The following is a 20,529-nucleotide window of genomic DNA, read 5'->3' on the forward strand; positions in this document are numbered from 1 at the left end:
AGAATCGGTCACACTAGATTCATAAACATCCGTTATCAAATGATCAATTGCCGATGTGTTCATTCATCTGTGATGTAACAGTTTATCATATCCTTATTAAATGTCCATATTTTAATGTTCAGAGCTTGTTTTACTTCAAAACAACAGCAGTGACTTTTTCATGGTTGCTTGGCAGGGACCCACATGAGAACGTTTTTGTCTTTTTAAAATTGAATAGATTTTATTCCTTAATTTGAACTCACTATCGTAATTTTATGACTTTTTGCAATTTGTCATCATTTCACCAATGGTTAGTTTTGTATCATTTTTAATAGAAACTGTTTTTGTTAAACTTTGAACTGGAAATATACATACTTGGCGTAGTATGACCTTCATATTATTTCTTGTACCTTAAAGCCTTAAACCAAACTAATAATGGACATGCCAAATTTTTTTTCATCTATCTGAGTTCCTTATTTTTAGGAATCACACGGTGACAATTTCTTTACTGTTTGGAATATTTCTACTCACCCCCCCTCCCCCAAGTATGTGCTACTTCAGTATGGTATGTTCTCTATGGTTAAATGTATGGTATACCTCTGAGCGATATGCATTTTTCTGCTCCTTAAACCACTTTTTTTCCTTTTATTACTTTATGTAACCTGAAGTATAATCCTTGAACAGCATAGAAACTATCACATGTTCCTCGATAGTATTTCTTTTTCTGGTATAGATTCCCTTACCTTATTATTGTAACATATACACTATCTAATATTAAGTAATTGGGCAACTGTAATAAGAGATAAATACAATTTATTTATATCCACTAGTTGGTAGAGTTTCCACCTGAGGCAATTACAGCCTTAACCCTCTAGGGCATGCTTTTCTCAAGTGTTTGGACGATGGACGATATTTTTTCCCACTCTGCTTGGAAACGACATGTAAGTTTTGTTCACCGACTTTGGACGGTTGCTGCATCCTTTAATTCGGCGATCCCACTCCTCCCAGAGATTTTCTATAGAATTCAAGCCTGGACACTGGCCAGGCCAGGCCAGGCCATTCCAGTCCAGTCGGTTCAACCCATTGTTATCATAACAAACTATGGTGGACTTTGCAACATGACAAGTGGCGTTGTTATTCTGGAAATAACAATGATCCAACCCGTAAAACTGCCACAGCTTAGGAAGTACATTGTTGTCTAAAGTTGTGGAATGGGAGTCGGCGCTGAGCTTATCATCAATTGTTATCAAGGATCCCAGTCCATACCACGAGAAACATCCACTGACCATAATTTCATTCCCGCCAAACTTTACTGTAGGTACAATGCTTTCTGGCAAAAGGCGTTATTCCCACATACGCAAAACCAGACTCTGCCATCCGATTGGAAGAGATTGAAACTTGATCCATCACTCCAGAGAACCTGTTTCCAATCATCCACGATCCAATTTCGACGTGTCTTACACCACCTCAACCGAGCAGTGCGATTAGAGCTTATAATCAAAGGCTTACGGGCTGCGGCACGACCATGGAAACCAAACAAATGTGCTTCCTTGAGGAGGGTATTTATCGAAATATTAGTCCCGGATAATTGTTGGAACTCCTACAATATGTTTGGGACGTGTTTTTTTTTTTTTTTTTTCGAATTTCTTTCGACAGCACTAGCCGGTCTCTATATCTTAATTTCGCGGGTCTACCGGATCTAGGCACATTCCGACAATCTTCACTCACTTTCCACTTCTTAATCACAATAGCTACTGTCGATTTTGGAATGTTTAACTCACTTGACATGTCCCCTAAGGATCGGTCATTTCTATGATATCCTACAGTTACACTTTCTCTTAGACAGACAGCTCTGAATTTCGTAGTATCTTGCATGTCACTAATGCTAATGCTGTTTCCTATGCAATATTTAAGTACAGAAGGTGTGACGTAGATCAGGACCGCAGTTATCCTCATTTGCATAGGTGTTCAAATACTTATTGGTAGATAGTATATATTTCTGGGTATGGTTGGGACAGCAAATACCATTTCATGGCAATTGTAATATTCTCCTTCATTTTATTCACAATTTCTTATTTGAAAAATTATAATTTCGATATTACCTTAATTTATTTATATTTTAGTACGTTATTAAACTACAAATATTACCTTAGTTTATTTTTTAATAGTATTGAAACTGAATTTGGTGAAATGAATTTTTACCAAAATTAAATGACAAAACAAGATTGAGTTAAGCAGTTAAAATCATTGAGTAATTTATTTTAGCTGCCCCTTATAATAAACACATAATTCTTGATTTCTTTCGCTTAGACAGAAAAGATAAAATTTTCTATTTTCAATTTTGTCATGTGTTTAATTTTAAAAGTAAATAACAAAATGAAAGCAGACATTTTATTTCCTTTATAAAATCATCATTATCAATTCAGATTTGTTTCATAAGAATGTGTTTAGAAATTGATGCTTCTGGCAACTAATACTTCATAAGAATCATGAGGACATTCATTTCCACCATAAGGCACGTACAAGACTCCGTGGCTGGGATGAACTTTGCCACTGCACATGGCACCCTCGTGGTTGACTCGTCCAATGAACAAAGGCTCTCCATCAGCAGTAGATCCACCTTGGATGGCGCCAGGTGGAAGGTCTGATCCAGAAGCGAATCTCCACTCCAAACTCACTCCGTAAGGGGCAACCAACACCTACAAAAAATACAAGCAAACTGTAAGCCTCCCTTACGATAAATACTTCTTCTGATGGTTTTTGCATATTTAGCCAAGTTATTCACACTACAATAATTAGAAACTGCAGCAAAAGTAACCAGGTTTCAGTTCCGCCACTGTGCATCAACATTGGGGAGGGTGGTGAATTGTCTTGTCGCCGATGACAGGATGTACCTCGTAATGGCACAGTTGTATGAGGAAAGATATTTTTGACATATTTACAATATCTTTTATTGTTTTCCAAATCTCCATTTTCTGAAAGGCGAAAAACTTTACTACTGTTTTTTTTACTACAGTTTGAGAATTTGAAGCTAATGTGATATCAAATACATAACAAAATAAAGCATAATAATCGTACTAATCACAACTAGGTACGATTGTACAATCATAAAAATCTTCAATAGCTTACCGAACCAGTTCATGCAATGTTATTATCGAGTGAAGACGTGTTAATGGTATATAACTAATTTTAATAATTATATTTTTCATAAATAAAATACTTTTACGAATTATAACAATATAAAATTAACTCAAATGAAGCATTTTTATCAATGCTGTAATTGAACAAAGTAACTAAATTGGTAACACTGCTCAACATTGATTTTATTGCTAATGATATTACAAAAATTTTACATACTACCTACATAATTTAAGTTTAAAAAGGTTGCTCTCAAAAGAGATTTCAATCGTTAACTGTTAATTGGATCTGTATACTAATGAGTTTACCGACCACTGTTCTTGTGAAATTGTGTTTAAGGCACTTTCAGTCTCTCGTTCATATTCTATTTCTGTGTAAAAAAAGAAGCTAAAAACATTATTTGAAATAAACCTTGACTGGCTAAAGTATGGAAGAATTTTTTTTCTTCCTTGCTTCTCAAATCTGCATCGGATATTCGATTTTTTCTTCCATATAGATGGTAAAATTTCAATTCATTGACTTCTCTTTCAGAGAAATGTTGACAAACTTGCTTCTTATTCACTTCCACTGTTAAATTCAGGTTTCTTTGTATCTTCGTTTGGGGAAGGAATATCAGATAATGACGTTATATCCCAACAGGATAATTCCCCTTACTTTTCTTCTTATGATTAAAAGGTTTCAAATTGAAAATACAAAAATTACAACCATCGTTAACAGGTTATCTCTACATTATTGATATGCTATGGTCAATATGTTTAATCGGTTATTATTAGTAATAAAACTAAGGTTGTTATTATTATTAATTTCCGATAAATCTCATTTATCATGACAGATTCATCAAATTTCAAAATCTCCTTTTATATTTTCTTTCATTGCATAAACGGTTCCTCAGGGACACATCTTCAGGTGTGGCGGTCTTCATGACTAGATCACGAGGTACCGAAGTGATCTGATTTGCCTTCTGGTTTATATCACCTCAGCCAGCTGCTTTCCACATTTTATTTCTTCCTTCCCTAGACATCAAGAGGGAATTCTGCGTGAGAAGCTGCCTCCGCTCTCTTTGCTTCTTGCCTCTCATGGACAGCCAAAAACTCCAACTGTTGAACGTGCGTGGAGACTCTTTAGACATGTAGTACCTTTCGGTCTCCGGTATATCATTCGACCGATATCTTAGTCACTTGACTGGTCTAATCAAGGAGATCAGGTAATCCGATATTTCATTTACAATTGCAGATACTGAATCGGATCACAATCCTAATCTTGTTCCAATGAAAACCAAATGCATTAGAAAGAAACTCAGATCGACTTCTCGAAAATCTCCGCAATTAAACTTTCGAAGAAAAATTTAAAACAGATGTGTAAAAGTTGCTTTCTTTCACTGTAAAGAATGCAGTCACTTTGGAACTTGGGACTGAGGGCTTAGTTCACAAGGACTTAAAATCCTTATTTGTCATGGACAATAGTCCAGATCATATTTCACTCCATCTGTCAGAGGATTTTTCTATCCTTACGATGCTTCGCACCCACACGCAGAGTTTTTAATGACAAACTTCCCAATCCACTTCTTGATGGGTACATACATTTCCTGGAACTGACTTGGTCTTGCGTCCAAAATCGACGACATAAAGGACTTCCATCCTTCTTGTTTCGCAACATAGGAAACTTTCTTAAACTGCATAATTTCCCTGAAACTCCGTGGTTACAATATTGCTCGTACGGATGCAAACACAGGAATAAATAATTCTGGAGGTGCCTGTATTTTAACTTCTAATATTTTTCTTAGTACACCTCTAAAGTTATAACACTTCCTTACAGGCTGTAGCAGTTGTAGCAGTGTTCATACAAGAGCTCTTGTTATAGTCTGTTCTTATATTTGCCAAAACGTGTGATTAATCAACAACAACTTAACAATCTAGGTGACCATCTAGAATTCTGCCTTCCTAATACTCAGATACTTCAATAGACACAATACTTTATGGGCTTCGGATAGTAAAAATTCTCGAGGTCAACAGATCGAACAGTTTATTACCAATAATTGTCCCTGTCTGTTTAATAATAATAACGAGAAAACGTGTTTCCATGAACACACACATAGCTCCCATAGTCTTGACCTGGCCATTTGCTCACCTGATATTCTACCATTTCTGAATTTCCCAGGTGGAGGTGATCTCCATAATAGTGATCACTTTCCTTTAATTGTTTCCCATGCTTATAGAGACGGTGCGACTCCTTGTAGTCCTCGTTTCCTATTCCAGAGGTCATATCGGAATGCTTTTACGCAACAAGCAGAGATCACCGAGACAATGGTTAAAATTTCAGATATCATGAGAGCAGTGCAAAAATTACGGATTGCATTATTTATGCCGCTAATACCATACCAATATGTTCCCCATACCTATGAAAATTTCTATGTCTGTAGTTGTCTTTTGTGCCATTAAAACCAACAATTCAATCCAATCGAAGACCATGGTGGAATGACGCTTGCCGCGACAGTTGTACGAAGAACAAAAGAAACGTTTTTCGTTGGTACCCTTCAACAGAAGGTCTTATAGTATTCAAGATTGCCAGAGCTAATGCACGACACATTCGTCGGCTTAGTTAAAGGGAATCGTATATTAGCTTCATATCTTCAATTACATTCTCCATTTCCAGCAAATTGTTTTGGAAGAGCTAAAGTTGCAAACGGGATCTATAAAGATTTTTCTTTCGGTATTCATAAAACTGGTATTGGGATAACTTCCTCAACCCTAGGTATTGCTAATACTTTCGGGCATGCATTCGCATAAATTTCCGCTACTGATTCATATAAACTGTCCTTCAAAGCTATGAAGAATCGCGCGGAATGAAAGAATTTGCGTTTTATACCCGAAGATCCCTTCCATAAAAATTTGAGTTTAGGATGTACAAATTGTTGTCGGCTCTGACTAAAGCACATGATACTAGCTAGCTTCGGCCCGGATGGAATCGCATATAATATACTTCCCCATTTATCTACCTATTCTCTATCCAATTTGCTGTATTTATTTAACTGTATTTAGATTGAACAGAAGTTCAATTCACAATGGCATGAAGCTATTGCGATTCCAATCTTGAAACCTGGTAAAAATCCTTCCAACCTTCAGAACTACAAACCCACTGCATTCACCAGTTGTTTGCTCAAGGTACTAGAGCACATATAGAGGCCGGGATAGCCTGGTTGGTAGAGCGTTGGATTCGCGTCCCTTAGATTGCGAGTTTGAACCTCGCCGGCCGAAGATTCCCCGCGTGCTTGGTGACTGACGCGCGTATAAATCTGTCGTGGTCACAAAGTCCTCCATGTCGAGAGTAATACCACTGGGGGTACTGGATCAGGGGTGATCGTTCTCTGATTCAGGTCTAAATTACGATCTGTGGATGAGTGAATGAAGTCCGCCCCGTAAGAAGGGTTGTGGCGTGTGTGTAGCTAAGTCGTTCTCTTGGCCCTAGATGGCGCTACTATAGAAACAAGAGGCGCTCCCCCTGAGGCATAAACCGGCTGTCTTCGAACAGCGGGCTTGTCCATGGCAAGTGCCATAAGAAACAACAACAACAACTAGAGCATATGGTCAATGACAGGCATGTTTATGAATTGGAAAAGAGGCATTCGTTCCGCAGTTTCAGAATGGTTTTCGCAGAGGATGTTCAACTTTTGATAATGTCGTCCTGCTCGAGAACAAAATTCTCAATGCATTTGTTCGACGGAATTATTTAGTCTCCATTTTTTTTGACGTAGAAAAAGCATACAATCACACTTGGCGCTTTGGCATAAATTCTACTCTTTTAGATCTTGGTTTTAAAGGTAATTAACTTTTTTTTTTAAATTTATCGTTGCGAACTTTTCGTTTACGTATTTATAATTTTTATTCCAATTGTTTTATTCAAGCTGAGGCGGTTCCACAAGGAAGAAGTCTTTGTAAACGCTTTTTATTACTCATTTTAGCCAAACATTTAAATTTTTATCACCATATGACGATGGCATCTTACATGCGCATGATCATCAGATCTCCTGCCAAAGGAGCAATATGAGCTTAATCGAGAGCCAGCTACAATTTGCCGGGAGCAGGCAACTATACGGGTGCGATGAAAATTGTCATACAATTACTCCTGAAAAAAGTCGATTTGTACACTTTTGCAGGAAGTGGGGCATTCATTTGGATCCTACAATCCGTATTCAGAATGCTACCATTCGTGTGGTTGATGAAATTAAATTTTGGGGAATAATTTTTGACCTTAAGCTCACTTTTCTTTCTCATACTTTACATCTGCGAAAGAAGTGTGACAGCTCATTGAATATTCTCAAAGGACTTTCATGAGTCTCATGGGGAGCAGATCGTACATCCTTGCTTCGAATCCACGAAGCAGTTATTTTATCACACATTGATAATGGATTTATGGTATATGGGTGCGTAAGATCTTCCGTTTTACGTAGACTGGATACCATACACCCCACTGCTTTAAAAATTTGTTCAGGGGCATTTCGAATATCACCATTTGAGAGTCTTTACGTTGTCTGTCACCTGTTGCCCTTAAATTTAAGGCTCCAAAAATATCTGTCCAGTACTACCTCCAAGCTTTGTTTGCCCTGAAAACCCCTATGCACTCTTTGATGCTTCCTTTCGCCTTCGACAATTTTATACGGCTCGATCCACTCGCATTCTTCCTTTCTGTGAGAGAGTTAAACTACTCCTCAGCGTTTCGGATCTCCAGGAAGTGAGTATTCAGATATATGATTTATTTTCATTTCCTTCTTGTGGTATTCCTCATTTTTCCTTTGTAAATCCTTTTCAAGGGTTTGAGAAACCGATAATGACTACCAACATTATCGTCATTATTGTTTGACAACCGACTATTATCGTCTAGAAACCTTTTAGTTCTCATCGCTGTCAGTTTTTATCGTATTTACCTATTTCCACAGATGGTCATGTTGGTTGTGGTATCATTTTTAATACACAGAGAATCCGTTATCGTCTGAATACATCTTTTTCAGTTTTATCCGCTGAGTTAAGGGCAATTCTCTATGTCCTACAAGCAATTTCTCTCTCTTCTGAACTCGAATTTTGTATTTATACTGATAGCATAAGATCTTTGAAAACACTTTCTCATTTTCACAATCGAATTCCACCCATCGGCCTGAAACTCCTGGATCTTTTACAACTCTGAAAAACAGGGACTATGAAATTTCATTCTGCTAGATTCTGAGTTATGGTGTGTTAATTGGAAATGTTCTAGCAGATAATGCTTCTAAAACAGCGTTTTTGTTTATGCAGCTTGAAGTACCATCCTACGATGCGAAGAACTCATTTGTGTGTAATTTATTATTGATCTGATGATCCCACGATATGGCAAGTATCGTGGGTTCAACAGATCAATAATAAATTGCATTTTATCAGACCCACAATTACAATCTGGCCTGGTTTTCCAATGCGTGACCTCAATGTCAAACTGACTTGACTCCGTAATAGTCACACTCGTTTAAGGCACAAATGTCTTTTATTCGGTGATCGAGCTCCTTCCTTCTCGAGATGGCAAGTGATTTTAACAGTCCTTAATGTTTTAATTGAATATCCTGGTTTTTGCCTTTATCGTTTACATTTTTTTAATTCCTCATGACTGAGCATACGAAATCTTGTGGGGGAGCGTCCCCACAAAAACTTTCTTCATTTTTTATAGGCAGTTTTTATTTACTATTTCTATTTAACATCTCACTTTTTGTCATTTTAAATTTATTTTCAGTGTTAAGACATTGCTATGTTATATTATTAACGAAATTCTAGTTTTTGCAGAATTTTAACTACAATTATTCTTTTTCACCTTTTAACCGTATGTTTGGAGTAGCATGGCCAACTAAATCCCACAATCCAGTCCAATTCAAGCCATAACCTATTATCAGTGGGGAAGCAGGTCTTAATTGTTATGATAGGTAGAGGAAGGCTGGATATCCAGTTCATTCCAGCTTTCATCCTTCCATTCCCATTTCAAATGGGTGGAAAATGCGGGGAGAGTATTTAGGGTGCGGAGCTTTGAATGTGAAACGAAGAAAAATATACTTTAACGAGGAATTAGTGAATTCGCATTTTGAAAAGGAGAGGAGTTTATGTGGACAAATCGAAATGGCTTGAAGTATCATGATCACCTGGAATGATATCGAATGACAGCAGAGGAGAATGATGACATGTAGGAATAACATTTTACCTACTAATTACTGAATGAAGTAACATTGCTGTTGCTCATTAAATCTCGATTATTTACCGTTTGCAGATATTTGCTTTGATGTTTGAAAGGAAGAACACATGACTCTACTTTGTCCCGCGACTTACGGGAGCAATGCACATTAATAACTTTTATTCTTCGTTTAAGCAACAATATTCTGCATTAATTCAATAAACTGATATTGAATTTATAATCTTCTGGGGGAAACAAATCAAAACTTATGTGAATTTATGGGATTCGTCTTTTACTCAATAAATTGTTACTAATACCTTCTGTAAAAATATTGTCTACTAATCAATATAAAAATTGGGCAATTTCTTTTATTAAACTTATTTTAGAATATTAACAATAGTTTTTTTTCAAATTCCAATAATAAATGTCGAAATAATTTATTATTAAACTCATCAAGATAAATTTATCTTGATTACAACTAAATTATAAAATAAAATAGGATTATTCTTTCTAAATATTTGTAAGATCGAAATATACAGAATTTTGATTTTCTTTTCGGTGGAATATTTGAGGATAATATATAATACCTCCCCCAAAAATATTAGTTAATTGTAACTGTTTTCATACCGATAAAATAAAAAAAAGTGAATTTACTTTCCTAGTAAAAATATATTAAATATAAGAGATTTTAAGAGAAATATAACATATATTATTTTTCATATTAAAGTAAAGAATATTTTCATATTGATGTAATAGTTATTCCGTCATCATATTGTGGTATTTTAATTTTTAAATTGAATTCTTATTTATTATCAAATACTTTAGTACATTTTATTCTAAAATTTATTAGTCTAATATTAATGTTTAGTCATCTTCTTTCTTTTCTTATTGGAAAATGCGAAATGATTACACTTTAAAAGCGTTCCTTTCTTTTAATCTCAGTTGTTACATCTTAATTTTAACTCAAAATTTTATCCTCGGGATACAACGGAATGACCAGCTAATATATTGCCCATTCATTATCAGTGACATTACCCATGTCATTTATTATATAGTCAAATCATTTATTGTGCGAAATAGAAAAATCTTAAACCTAAAATTTGCAGATGATTACTTTGTTCAATTAATAACTATCTTTCTTTTGTACCCCGATATTGAGGGACCGTGGCGTCATTCTAATGCATTTTTTCATTCGTATAATTGGCATATTATGGTCTACACTATATACATTTATTACTATCTATATTAGCCCATCACCTGTCTATATATTAATTATTTAGTGTCAGAAACTCGAGCAGCTACATGCCACCTTCATCAAAATCATTTCAAATTTTATCTTGGAAAATAATCAGAATTTTGATGAAAGTTTGTTGCTGTTTGCGGAAATACTAGTAAAAATTTGCTGGCTGTCAGGTATAAAAGATGAATGATCTTTCTAAAGTGTTTTTTCCCATTAAGTTGAAGGATTATAAATGAATTCTTTAACTGTATTAGTATGGTTATGTTTGATATATTACAAATAAGTTATTCTATTAATCAATCAATGGAATGGATTTTTAGATGTTCCTTTTTTAGATGTTAGAAAGCACAAACAAATTCTATTATTTAAACAATAAATGGATCGTGGATATGTATAATAAGTATCCATTACATATAAAGTAAAAATGAAATATTTCCAAAAATTAATTTTCAATAATAATAAAAATATATTATTTTTTAAATAAATAATAAACATCAACTTCGATGTATTTCTCGCTTTAGGTTATTACTGAAATAGCTAGAGCCCCGTTGATTAATCGATACTTATTCTAAAATTCACATTCTAATGCCTCAGATTTGTCATATTCAGTAGCATTTTAGATGTGAAGAGTGCTATTTATAAAAATATTTACTTCATATTGATGGTAAGCATGTTCTTCTCCACCCCATGCAACATAGCAGCTTCCATGCGAAGGGACCAACTTTCCAGGGATGTTGTCTCCTTGGTGATGAGCTCGTCCGACATAGATGATATCGCCTCCGTCATAACCAACTTCAATAGCATTGGGTGGAACACTTCCATTGGAGGCTGGCACCCATTCGGCCACAGGTCGGTAAGAGGTCGCTGGAAGTCAAGAAATGCAGTTTAAATTTTGGATTCAAAACCTTTTTTAAAATGGGGAATATCAAAACTTCAAAAAAAAAAAAAAAAAAAAAAAATGAAACTCGAAAACGAAGAAATTTACGATTACAAAAAAAAAAAAAAAAAAAAAAAAATGTCACCTTTGGAATACGGATAATACTTATTAGTAAGTATGAAGGTGTTTTAGGATTTATATTTATAAAAGTAAGGCTAGTTAGTATACAAAAAATCAAAGGAGGCGGGCGGGAGTCCTTTTATATCAGGTTGAATCCACCATTATCATTTAGAATATAAGAACTGGTTACCAGTTTGATTAATTTGGTGAAAAATATTTTTCAGTACGGGAATTATATTGAATTATGTATAGAAAAAAGAATCTAAATCTCAATAAGATTAATTCTTCGTGACGTCTTTCTAATATATCTAAATCTAATGAGTTTTCTGTATTAAAGGAAAGGAAGCATTATTAAACAGACTACCGCGTACAAAGGGATTTTATTCAATTAAGAGTAATGCTTCCTTTTTACGGAAACAAAAGATGAATTAAATTAGTCAAAAATAAAAGAAAATAAAAAAAAATATTTTTCAGCAAAATATCCAGCAAACAAAGAGTTTAATTCAATAAGCAGGCATTCTATCGGGCCACACTTAAATTGGAAAAAAAAAAAAGGAATCATGCGAGTTTAAAGTTTATAGTTCTTTAGATTTGACTGAAGAGAGATTATATTTTTGTCCCTTCAAACAGCTAAACATAAATTTTAACAAAATGAACAAAACACCGCAGTTTGCTGACAGTCTATAAGCATAAGTAAAAACAAATAAACATTAAAATAATATATTTATTTATATTCCTACCTATCAATTAGAATAATCGTGAATTAGTTATCATAAAATAAACATTGTTTATAAAAATATTATTGCCCCTATGCTCTTTAAAAACCCAACTGAATACTGCATTAAGCTAAGGAGAAAATTGATGATCTCTCTTGGGAGACGAAAGAAAAGGGAATTACTGAAAACATTACATAATTATCAAAACAAAGAATAGAATTTTAAGAATTAAAATAACTTTGCAAGCTTACAATAGAACCTCATAAAGTAATAAATCTTGATACGAGATAGTTTGTGATTCTCTGTATGTATTTGTCAGCTTCTAAGAATTTATGGACTGTCGAACACTACCTCAGTTTCAGCAAGGTATCTGATAAACATAATTTTCTGTATTACGTCACGTGAAAACACCAACAGGAAAAATTCTCTCTCTCTCTCTCTCATATTTTGGAAATGCAGTGCTTTGAAACAAAATTTTGTAGTGATATATGGCTTCAAACAATTGTCGGACACCCTGTTTATTCAAAATTACGTTTATATAAAGAAAAGCTTGCTCTTCTTGAAACTTTATGTAATATTCTCAAGCTAAAAATAATTTTTTTTCATTAATTAATATAAAAAAATACAAACAAAAATGAATTGTTCCAAATCAAAAATATGAATATCGGATTTCAATAAATAAGCGGCAGAAGTTTTCACATCATTCGAAATAAATGGAAACATGAAAGGAAAAGACAAAAGGATTCGTTTGATGTTTACACTGTTAAAGAAAGAGATAAAATGAAATACAGAATTAATAATATTTGTGATGAACAAACGAATGTTAGAAGAATTAATGCCATTCAGACGGAAAACTTTCGTTAAAAACAAATAATTGATTTAGAAAAGTAAGCTGAAAATAATAGTAGAAAAAGAAATCATGTCTTCTTTCATAACAATAAATAGATCCCTCTTTTCCCTCCTTGGGGTTGAGACTAAATATCCATAGCCCATAAGAAATATTTCCTTTACAAATTGGTGCTATTTTTTTTATGAATCTCTCAAAATAATGTTTACGATTTCCCGTAGTCGCATCTTTTCCCAAGACTAGCAACATTCTTTCTGTAATCTGATTGATTTCGCCGGGAGTTTAATTAATTTAAAATAGTATATGGAATAATCAGAATTATTTGGATTAGAGATTAATTTAATTTAGAATTTTCTCTTAACGGTGCAGAATATAAAAAAAAAATTAATTTTTTAACTTTTCGTTGCCAACTCTATTCTTTATTGTTGTTTTTTTAATCATTAATTTGAGCAAAAAAAATAAAATTTTATAATGTTCCAACTTCACTGAACAATTCTGGATATATAGCATTATTTAAATGAATTAAGAATGTCACCTAATCATTTTAATACAATGCGATTCAATCAATCAAATATCATGGAATATTGCTATTACTATCCCATGATATTCTACTTTACTACATTTTCGTTGATTCTTATTTTTCTTTGTTTATTTCTTATTCTTGAAAACAAAGATCCACAAAGATATGTTAGTTAGAGCAGTAATTACATAATCGTTATATTTTGAAGAATATCTTTGTTAACCTGCATTGTTCCCATGGACACATAATAATTTAAGGATATATGGAACGATCTTTGAAACTGATGTACTTTCTTCCATACCTTTTCTTAACATTTCTCTACACATGGAGAGAATCAGTCTTTGATTTAAAGTCATTCTTTCTCTGAAATTTTATATTTGCTTTCATGTTTTAAAAATTGTGGGTGTGTGTTTAAATCTATTCTACTTTTACCATTTGATTGGCATAGCATGTGGCTTTTGCACCATTAACCCATACTCAAGCAACCAACTGAAATCTTACAAAACAATTGTTTCTGAAGTGGAAGCTTCCTTTCGTATCGCTGAAACAATATTACTCATATCTGTCGCAAGCTCTTTTTACCGATAAAACTTTATCCGCCAAGTAAACGTAACCTGATAGCATTTAAGATTTTTTTAAATACATTTTTTTTTATCAAAGAATATGTCAGTAGAATTCTTCCTAACAGACAAACCTGTATTATAGATAACAAAGCACTGATAATAATTTTTTTTGCACAGAAATAAGACAAACAATGAACGTTCTTTCAATTTAAAGTTATAGTTCCAGAAAAATAGACAAAAGAAAAGTTTGTTATCGGTTTTTTTTCATCTATTGTATGCAGCTCTTGAAATCATTTTTCAAAGTATTTTCATTCATTTTCATACTTGCTTGATTTTCTGCAATTTTGTTTTCATGTTACTCATCCAAATAGGAGAATACAAATAAATATTCAGATATTTGAATAATTCTTTAATAATCCTTATATTTTGAAATACCAACGTTGATCTCCTTTGCTGGCTTCAACTTAAGCACATTCGATAAATTTCCAGTTTAAGTTTGTTGAATAGAAAGAAATGGAAACCAGTTAAATTGGTGAATCGAGTCGATTTAGCTAATATTTAAAAAAGGGGAAGAAAAGTTGTGCAGTTGGCATCAATGATGAAAGAGGGATATATATTAATTTTGCCGTTTAAAACATAAAATAATAACATTTAAAGACTTCATTAAGGAGAAATTACTTAATATTAAAAAATTTTAAATCCTAATAGTACATTTTCAGATGCAGATAAGTTTGACTATTATAAATTACTATTGACTATTGTATATTAAGTAAGACAATTATAAAGGCTTTATGCTATATGAAATCTATATATTTCAGATATAGATGAGGAAAGGAGACGATGAAACTGCTGTGAAAATTACTGATATATATTTGCATATTACTGCATCATTTGTTCTTTATTCACAGCAAATGATAGATGATTTCTAATATTTGCTAATTAGATTTTTAGAAAAGTTTTAATAAATATATGCTAGATAATTTATTTGTCGGAGTTAAGTGCAATTCAAGGGGATATAGAGTATTAAAGGGAAAAAAAGTTAACAAAAGACGGTTTCTAGGTGAATGAGTATAAAAATTATTTCAAATTAATTCTCAATTTCTAATCTTAATTCACACATTCTGATCTTTAATAAAATTTTGACTATTAAATCGGCCACACTGATAGTTTTCCCTCTTTGCCAAAAATAGTTCTTTTAAAAAAAATCCATTTATATAATAAATTTAGTGCTGCTTTACCTAACAAAAAAATCTGTATTAGTTCTTATTGTATCGAATGAAACAGTATATTAATCAGCCTTAGACTAGGTATGACATTTAAAAAATATGATTGCATTCATTAATAATATATATAAGATGTATTATTGTAATAAATATACATGTAATATTTTTTCTAGTTATATTAGCAAAAATGCTTCCAAAGTTCAATTTAAGATTAGAAAGTATCTTTACATGTAGGGCTGTAAGCGCATTATTTATTTAATTAAAAAATATAGATAGGTAACATAAAATACATTCTTTTATAAACATTGATAAACTGGTTACAACGAATTAAATTTGATTTTGCTCGTTTGTGTCTTTAACCAGAGAATTTTTGATGAAGAAATATTTAAACAAATAACAAAATTCTTCTGAGAATTCTGCTGTTGTAGGAATTTTACTGAATGATTTTATCATCAGAATTTAATTGCAAGAATAAAACAAAATTAATTTTATTCGAAAACGCCATTCTGTCATTACCGCTTGAATAAATTCCGAATTAATAATACATTTTTCTTTAAGAATTTAAAATTTGAGTGTATTCTCACGAAATAATTAAAGCTTCGGTTCTCTAAATTTAGATTTTAATGCGTCAAGTTTGAGGGACAATAGATTCAACAATTCCATTTTGTGCTATGCTTCCACGTTATAACGATGTTCTACGTGCATCCGAGCAAATACTTCGTAACAATCTAGAGCAAATACTTCATAACATAAAATAAATAATTTATAACACAATTGTAAAAATTTAGATTGTTCTGGATGAAACATAAATTATTAACAATTGTGTACTGACATTCAAAGAATGTATTGAAAGAATGCTAAGTAATGAAATAAATGTCCACTTTGTACAAAAAAGCGTTAATTAAATGCTAGAAAGCATTATCTAGCCTTATAAAAGCGTCTCGGTTTTTATCGGAAAATTGCATACATAATTTAGATAAATTAAAGTTTCGAATAAAAAGTGCATCTCGTCCTCAAATTTGTACAAAATTTCATGGATTTTGCTTCAAATGTATGAAATATAGAGATATACAATTTTATCACGCCCTTTTAATTTCATTGCCTTATTGGTAATACAATGTTTTATTATTTCCAAATTAATATTTTCGATTAATTATCAGTTCAGCGATTATTTTAATTTGTATTCCATACGCTTGGTGCCATGGGTGTAGTAATGAATTTGAAAATATATTTATTATAAGCTTCCATTATATTTATAATGATGAATTATAAATTAAAGACTAAAACTCAGGAACTTAAAATAATATTTCTTTTTAGTAAAATTGAGTTTGTTATTTTAAATTTATTCATTAAAATTATTCATTATTTATTAAAGATTTTAAAATTACATAATTGGCATTTCAAATCTTTAACAATTTCATGATTGTCATAGTGAACGCGGAAGGGGGTGCTTATCTTAAATCGAACACCTCTTTATTTGGGTATTTTTAATTTTGCTTTATTTTATGAATTTTTTGTAATACAAAATGAAAGTTTCGTAATACATTTCGCAACACAAAATAGAAGATGGTTTTATTCATGTAGGTAAGTATCTCACAAAGAAATTTTTACTGACCATCAATAAATTTTAATTGATTATAATTAAAAATTCAGCTTCGAAATCGATATTTTTGATTATATTTTTTGCGCTTCTGACTCTCGTTTTTAAAATTTGCACACCTCAGGTTGAACACTTAAAGAAATTATAAAATGTACTATTAAAATAAATATACAAGTGGAAAGATTATTTTTGTATTTGTTTGAAAGAAAAATTTTCAGCTTAGTTAAAATAAAAAATATGTAATTTGATATTATATATATATATTTTCAATTATTTTTCTACTAGTATTTTTTCCAACATGTGATACTAAAATCTTTGCTTTTGATATTCTTTGTGTTCTTTGAAAATACTCGTTTTATTTTTAATCAAATTATGGGTCGTGAGCTTAAATAGAATCGTTTAGAGAACCAGGGTTAAAAAATTCTTGAAACAGCCATCTTTCAGGTTCTCCAAATTTGTAAATCAAAACAATCGAGATAACCATTTAAGAACAGCATTCAAATTGAAATATTATAAATTTAAATAGTTTTTATTTATCATATTTTTATTTTTTTTATTTTTCTCATTTCCTATTTACATTTCAGGCTCATAGTGGGAACACCTCTGGAAAAATAATTTTTCATAATTCAGTTTAAAAACATTATAGAAAAAAATCTTGTTACTACGCATACAAAAAAATTCAGGCTGCTCTCAAAGGCAAATTCTTTCTGAGATAAAAAGCATATTAGTCTGAGTATTATGAGTTAAATTTTTAACGGTGAAACAGGAGAAGGATCTATTTCAAATGAGCTACATACAATTAATAAAATATTTAGTCGCTGAAATTTTATTAACAGGACTACTCGAATAACGTAATGCTGAAATTATTTATTTAAATGTTTCATACTTGGAAGAATGTCATTTAGAGTGATAATGGAAAAGAAATATTTTATATACTGTGATCACGCATTTTTTTAAAAAGCAACTCACACACAGTCAACATTTTTGGTAGTACAGAATACCATCGAATAGAAAAAATTTTTTCTAAATTTCTGAACAAAATTTCTAAAATATTTTTTTTTTTCCTCAAAAAGTTTTATGTATAGCTGAATTCAAAACTACCTGATTGTTATGTTAAAAGATAAGTTATAATGAGTTCGAATTTCTTAACAAATTTCTGTTTTGGAGTATGAACAAGTTACTGCACCTTATCATCGATGAAAAAACGATTCTACTTCTGTGATTTAACCGATCGGAATACAAATTGTCAAGGATATCATAACTATTTTAAGCTAATATACTAAAAGATAGGAAAATTAGCTACTAAACTTTCATCACAGTTTGAACATAGAGAAAGTTTAACTATCATTAAAATCTGACTATTCATGAAATTAATTATTAAAAATGTGTTGAAACAGAATGACAATGTTAGTTAGTGGATATATGAGGAAAAACAGGTTTTGGCTATGTCATATGATAAAGATTATTAATAATTATGATGCATGTTTCTCTTTTAGGAAAATAAAAGCTTTTATAAGAATAAACGAAAAAAATCGATATTAATTAGCTTTAAAAATATTTTTCATGTATTGTTTTGCCATTTTATAAATTTATAATTTTTCAAAAAACAATATGTGCATGGTTTTTTAAAGAAAATGAATTTATCACTATTTTTGAAGCAAAATTTAGACTAAAAAAAGTAACACATTTGTAATTACGTGACTAAAAATACAGTTCAGTCTAAAGTTTTAACTACTATTCTTGCAACAAATTAACCTACAAAACGATATGATGAATATAAATTTTAAAATCGGAGAAATAATAATTTTAATGTAAGTATCATAGGAAAGTATATTCACGAATATATTCAACATTTAAAATTCAAGACACATTTGAATGGACTAACAATAAATGCAATTTGAACAGTCAAAATTTTTCTGCTCTGAATATCCTTAATAATAGTCTGAGTAATAATGAGAAATCAAACTTACGTCCACAGTAAGCCATTTTCGTTTTAAATGACAGGTGAGGCAATCTAACAACTAGACAGGAGTATCACCTGCGCGGCATATATAGTGTTTGCAATTCCACACCCTGAACTTTGCACCTGATAGAGGAAGAAGTAACTAACGGACTTTGTGCATGTCTTGGGGATGATCCATTGTCACGCCTCATCTGATGATAAGGTCAGAAACTTAGTTGAATATGATTCTTCACATTGTATTTGATTAATATATCTGCAGAATGTGCTTATCTGGATTTAAATATCTCAATTTTTGGGAGGTTCATCATTGGCAACCGATATTTAGAGATATATTTTAATTTTTAGTGCATATTTTAATTTTTTTTAACTACTATAAAAGAATAGCTGAATTTATCAAATTGGGTTATTTTTAAAGAGTGAAAGTTTCTAAAGGTATGTGTAGTTAAAAAAATATATCAAAATTTTCGTTTTTTCAAGGTCTCCCAAATAGGAAAAGCAAGATTTTTAATCATGTTATTAATGTAGATTCAAAGTGATTCAATAACTTTTTTCAGTAGTGACGAAAAAATTTCTAATAACTTTTCTATCAATTCATTTAAAGTTAAATGTTAACTTAAAGAACAATCCAATAAATAATTTTGTGATCTATATTTTTTAAGAAAATGGGCATTATTTATTAAAACAATTAGTCATTTCACCTTAGTCTTCGTTTAGACGGCTCTTTTTCTCCTTTCTCCCTTTTCTGAGAAATCTTAAGCAGTCAGTATTGGTGTGGATTGAATCTAAAAACTATTAAAGAATTATTCCTTTTTAATAGTTAACGTCTATTTAGAATATTTCTGAAAGAAAAATCTCATTTTGGAAATGTGCAACCTATTCAAAATTATTTATGTACTTAAATAAATAATTATTTTATCTAGTTTAACTTAAAAAATAAAGTAGTAAATGGGTTTCAAAATTTAAAATCCATCTGGCTTGTTTATTAGATTTTTAGTATTTAAGTCATTAAATGTAGCAGTAAATTATTTCCCAAAACACAATCTTTTCCGAAGCTGTTAAAAAGCTTAGAGAGTTGTTAATATGTTTGCTCCTTTGAAATGAAATATATTATTCTTACATGTTTCCAACACATCTAACCCTTCAGGGGCACATCTACAGGTGTGACGGGATTCACGACCCCGAAATACTCCAGTGATCTGGTCTGCCTTCCAGATTTTCCTCCCTGTTGTTTTTCGCTTTTTCCTTCCCTCGATGGCAAGACAGGGAGGTGTCCATGAGAAGCTGTCACCGCTCTTTTTGCATTTTACTTGTGTTGGCCGTGCGTGGCGATTGATTAGACGGGTGGTGCACTGTGGTCCCCTTTGTATTAATTGACCGGTAGCTAGCCACGTTAGTGGTTAGTCTGATAGGGATAAGGTGGCATTTCTTGGATCTGACGTTAAGGATGGGTATGGTTCCCGGGGATGACTCTGAGCATATAGATTTCTGTTAACGCCATAGCAAACGCCTAGACTGGTAATTTCCAGAGGCAGTGATTGTTATCCCTTATTAGATTCCATGAGG

The 20,529-nt window shown here is 31.9% G+C and overlaps 1 protein-coding gene across 1 annotated transcript; it reads right to left on the reverse strand.

Annotated features, from left to right (window-relative positions):
- Positions 1–2,356: 2,356 nt before the first annotated feature.
- On the reverse strand, positions 2,357–19,133 carry LOC129960524 (natterin-4-like). Its single transcript, XM_056074013.1, has 3 exons — positions 18,974–19,133; positions 11,190–11,401; positions 2,357–2,678 (listed from the first exon to the last, which is right to left on the reverse strand). Exons 1-3 carry the CDS (start codon positions 18,987–18,989, stop codon positions 2,427–2,429), a joined length of 480 nt encoding a protein of 159 aa, XP_055929988.1. The 5' UTR covers positions 18,990–19,133; the 3' UTR covers positions 2,357–2,426.
- Positions 19,134–20,529: the final 1,396 nt, after the last annotated feature.

Source organism: Argiope bruennichi, chromosome X2 (genome assembly GCF_947563725.1).
Source record: "Argiope bruennichi chromosome X2, qqArgBrue1.1, whole genome shotgun sequence".
Classification (NCBI taxonomy): domain Eukaryota; kingdom Metazoa; phylum Arthropoda; class Arachnida; order Araneae; family Araneidae; genus Argiope; species Argiope bruennichi.

What these genes read in the sequence shown, in the direction of transcription:
- LOC129960524 (XM_056074013.1), bottom strand. An exon ending in ATGCTTACCATCAATATGAA is followed by an intron (nt 2,679 to 11,189) that starts GTAAATATTTTT and finishes TATTTTTTGTAG; the next exon opens with GTGTTGGTTGCCCCTTACGG.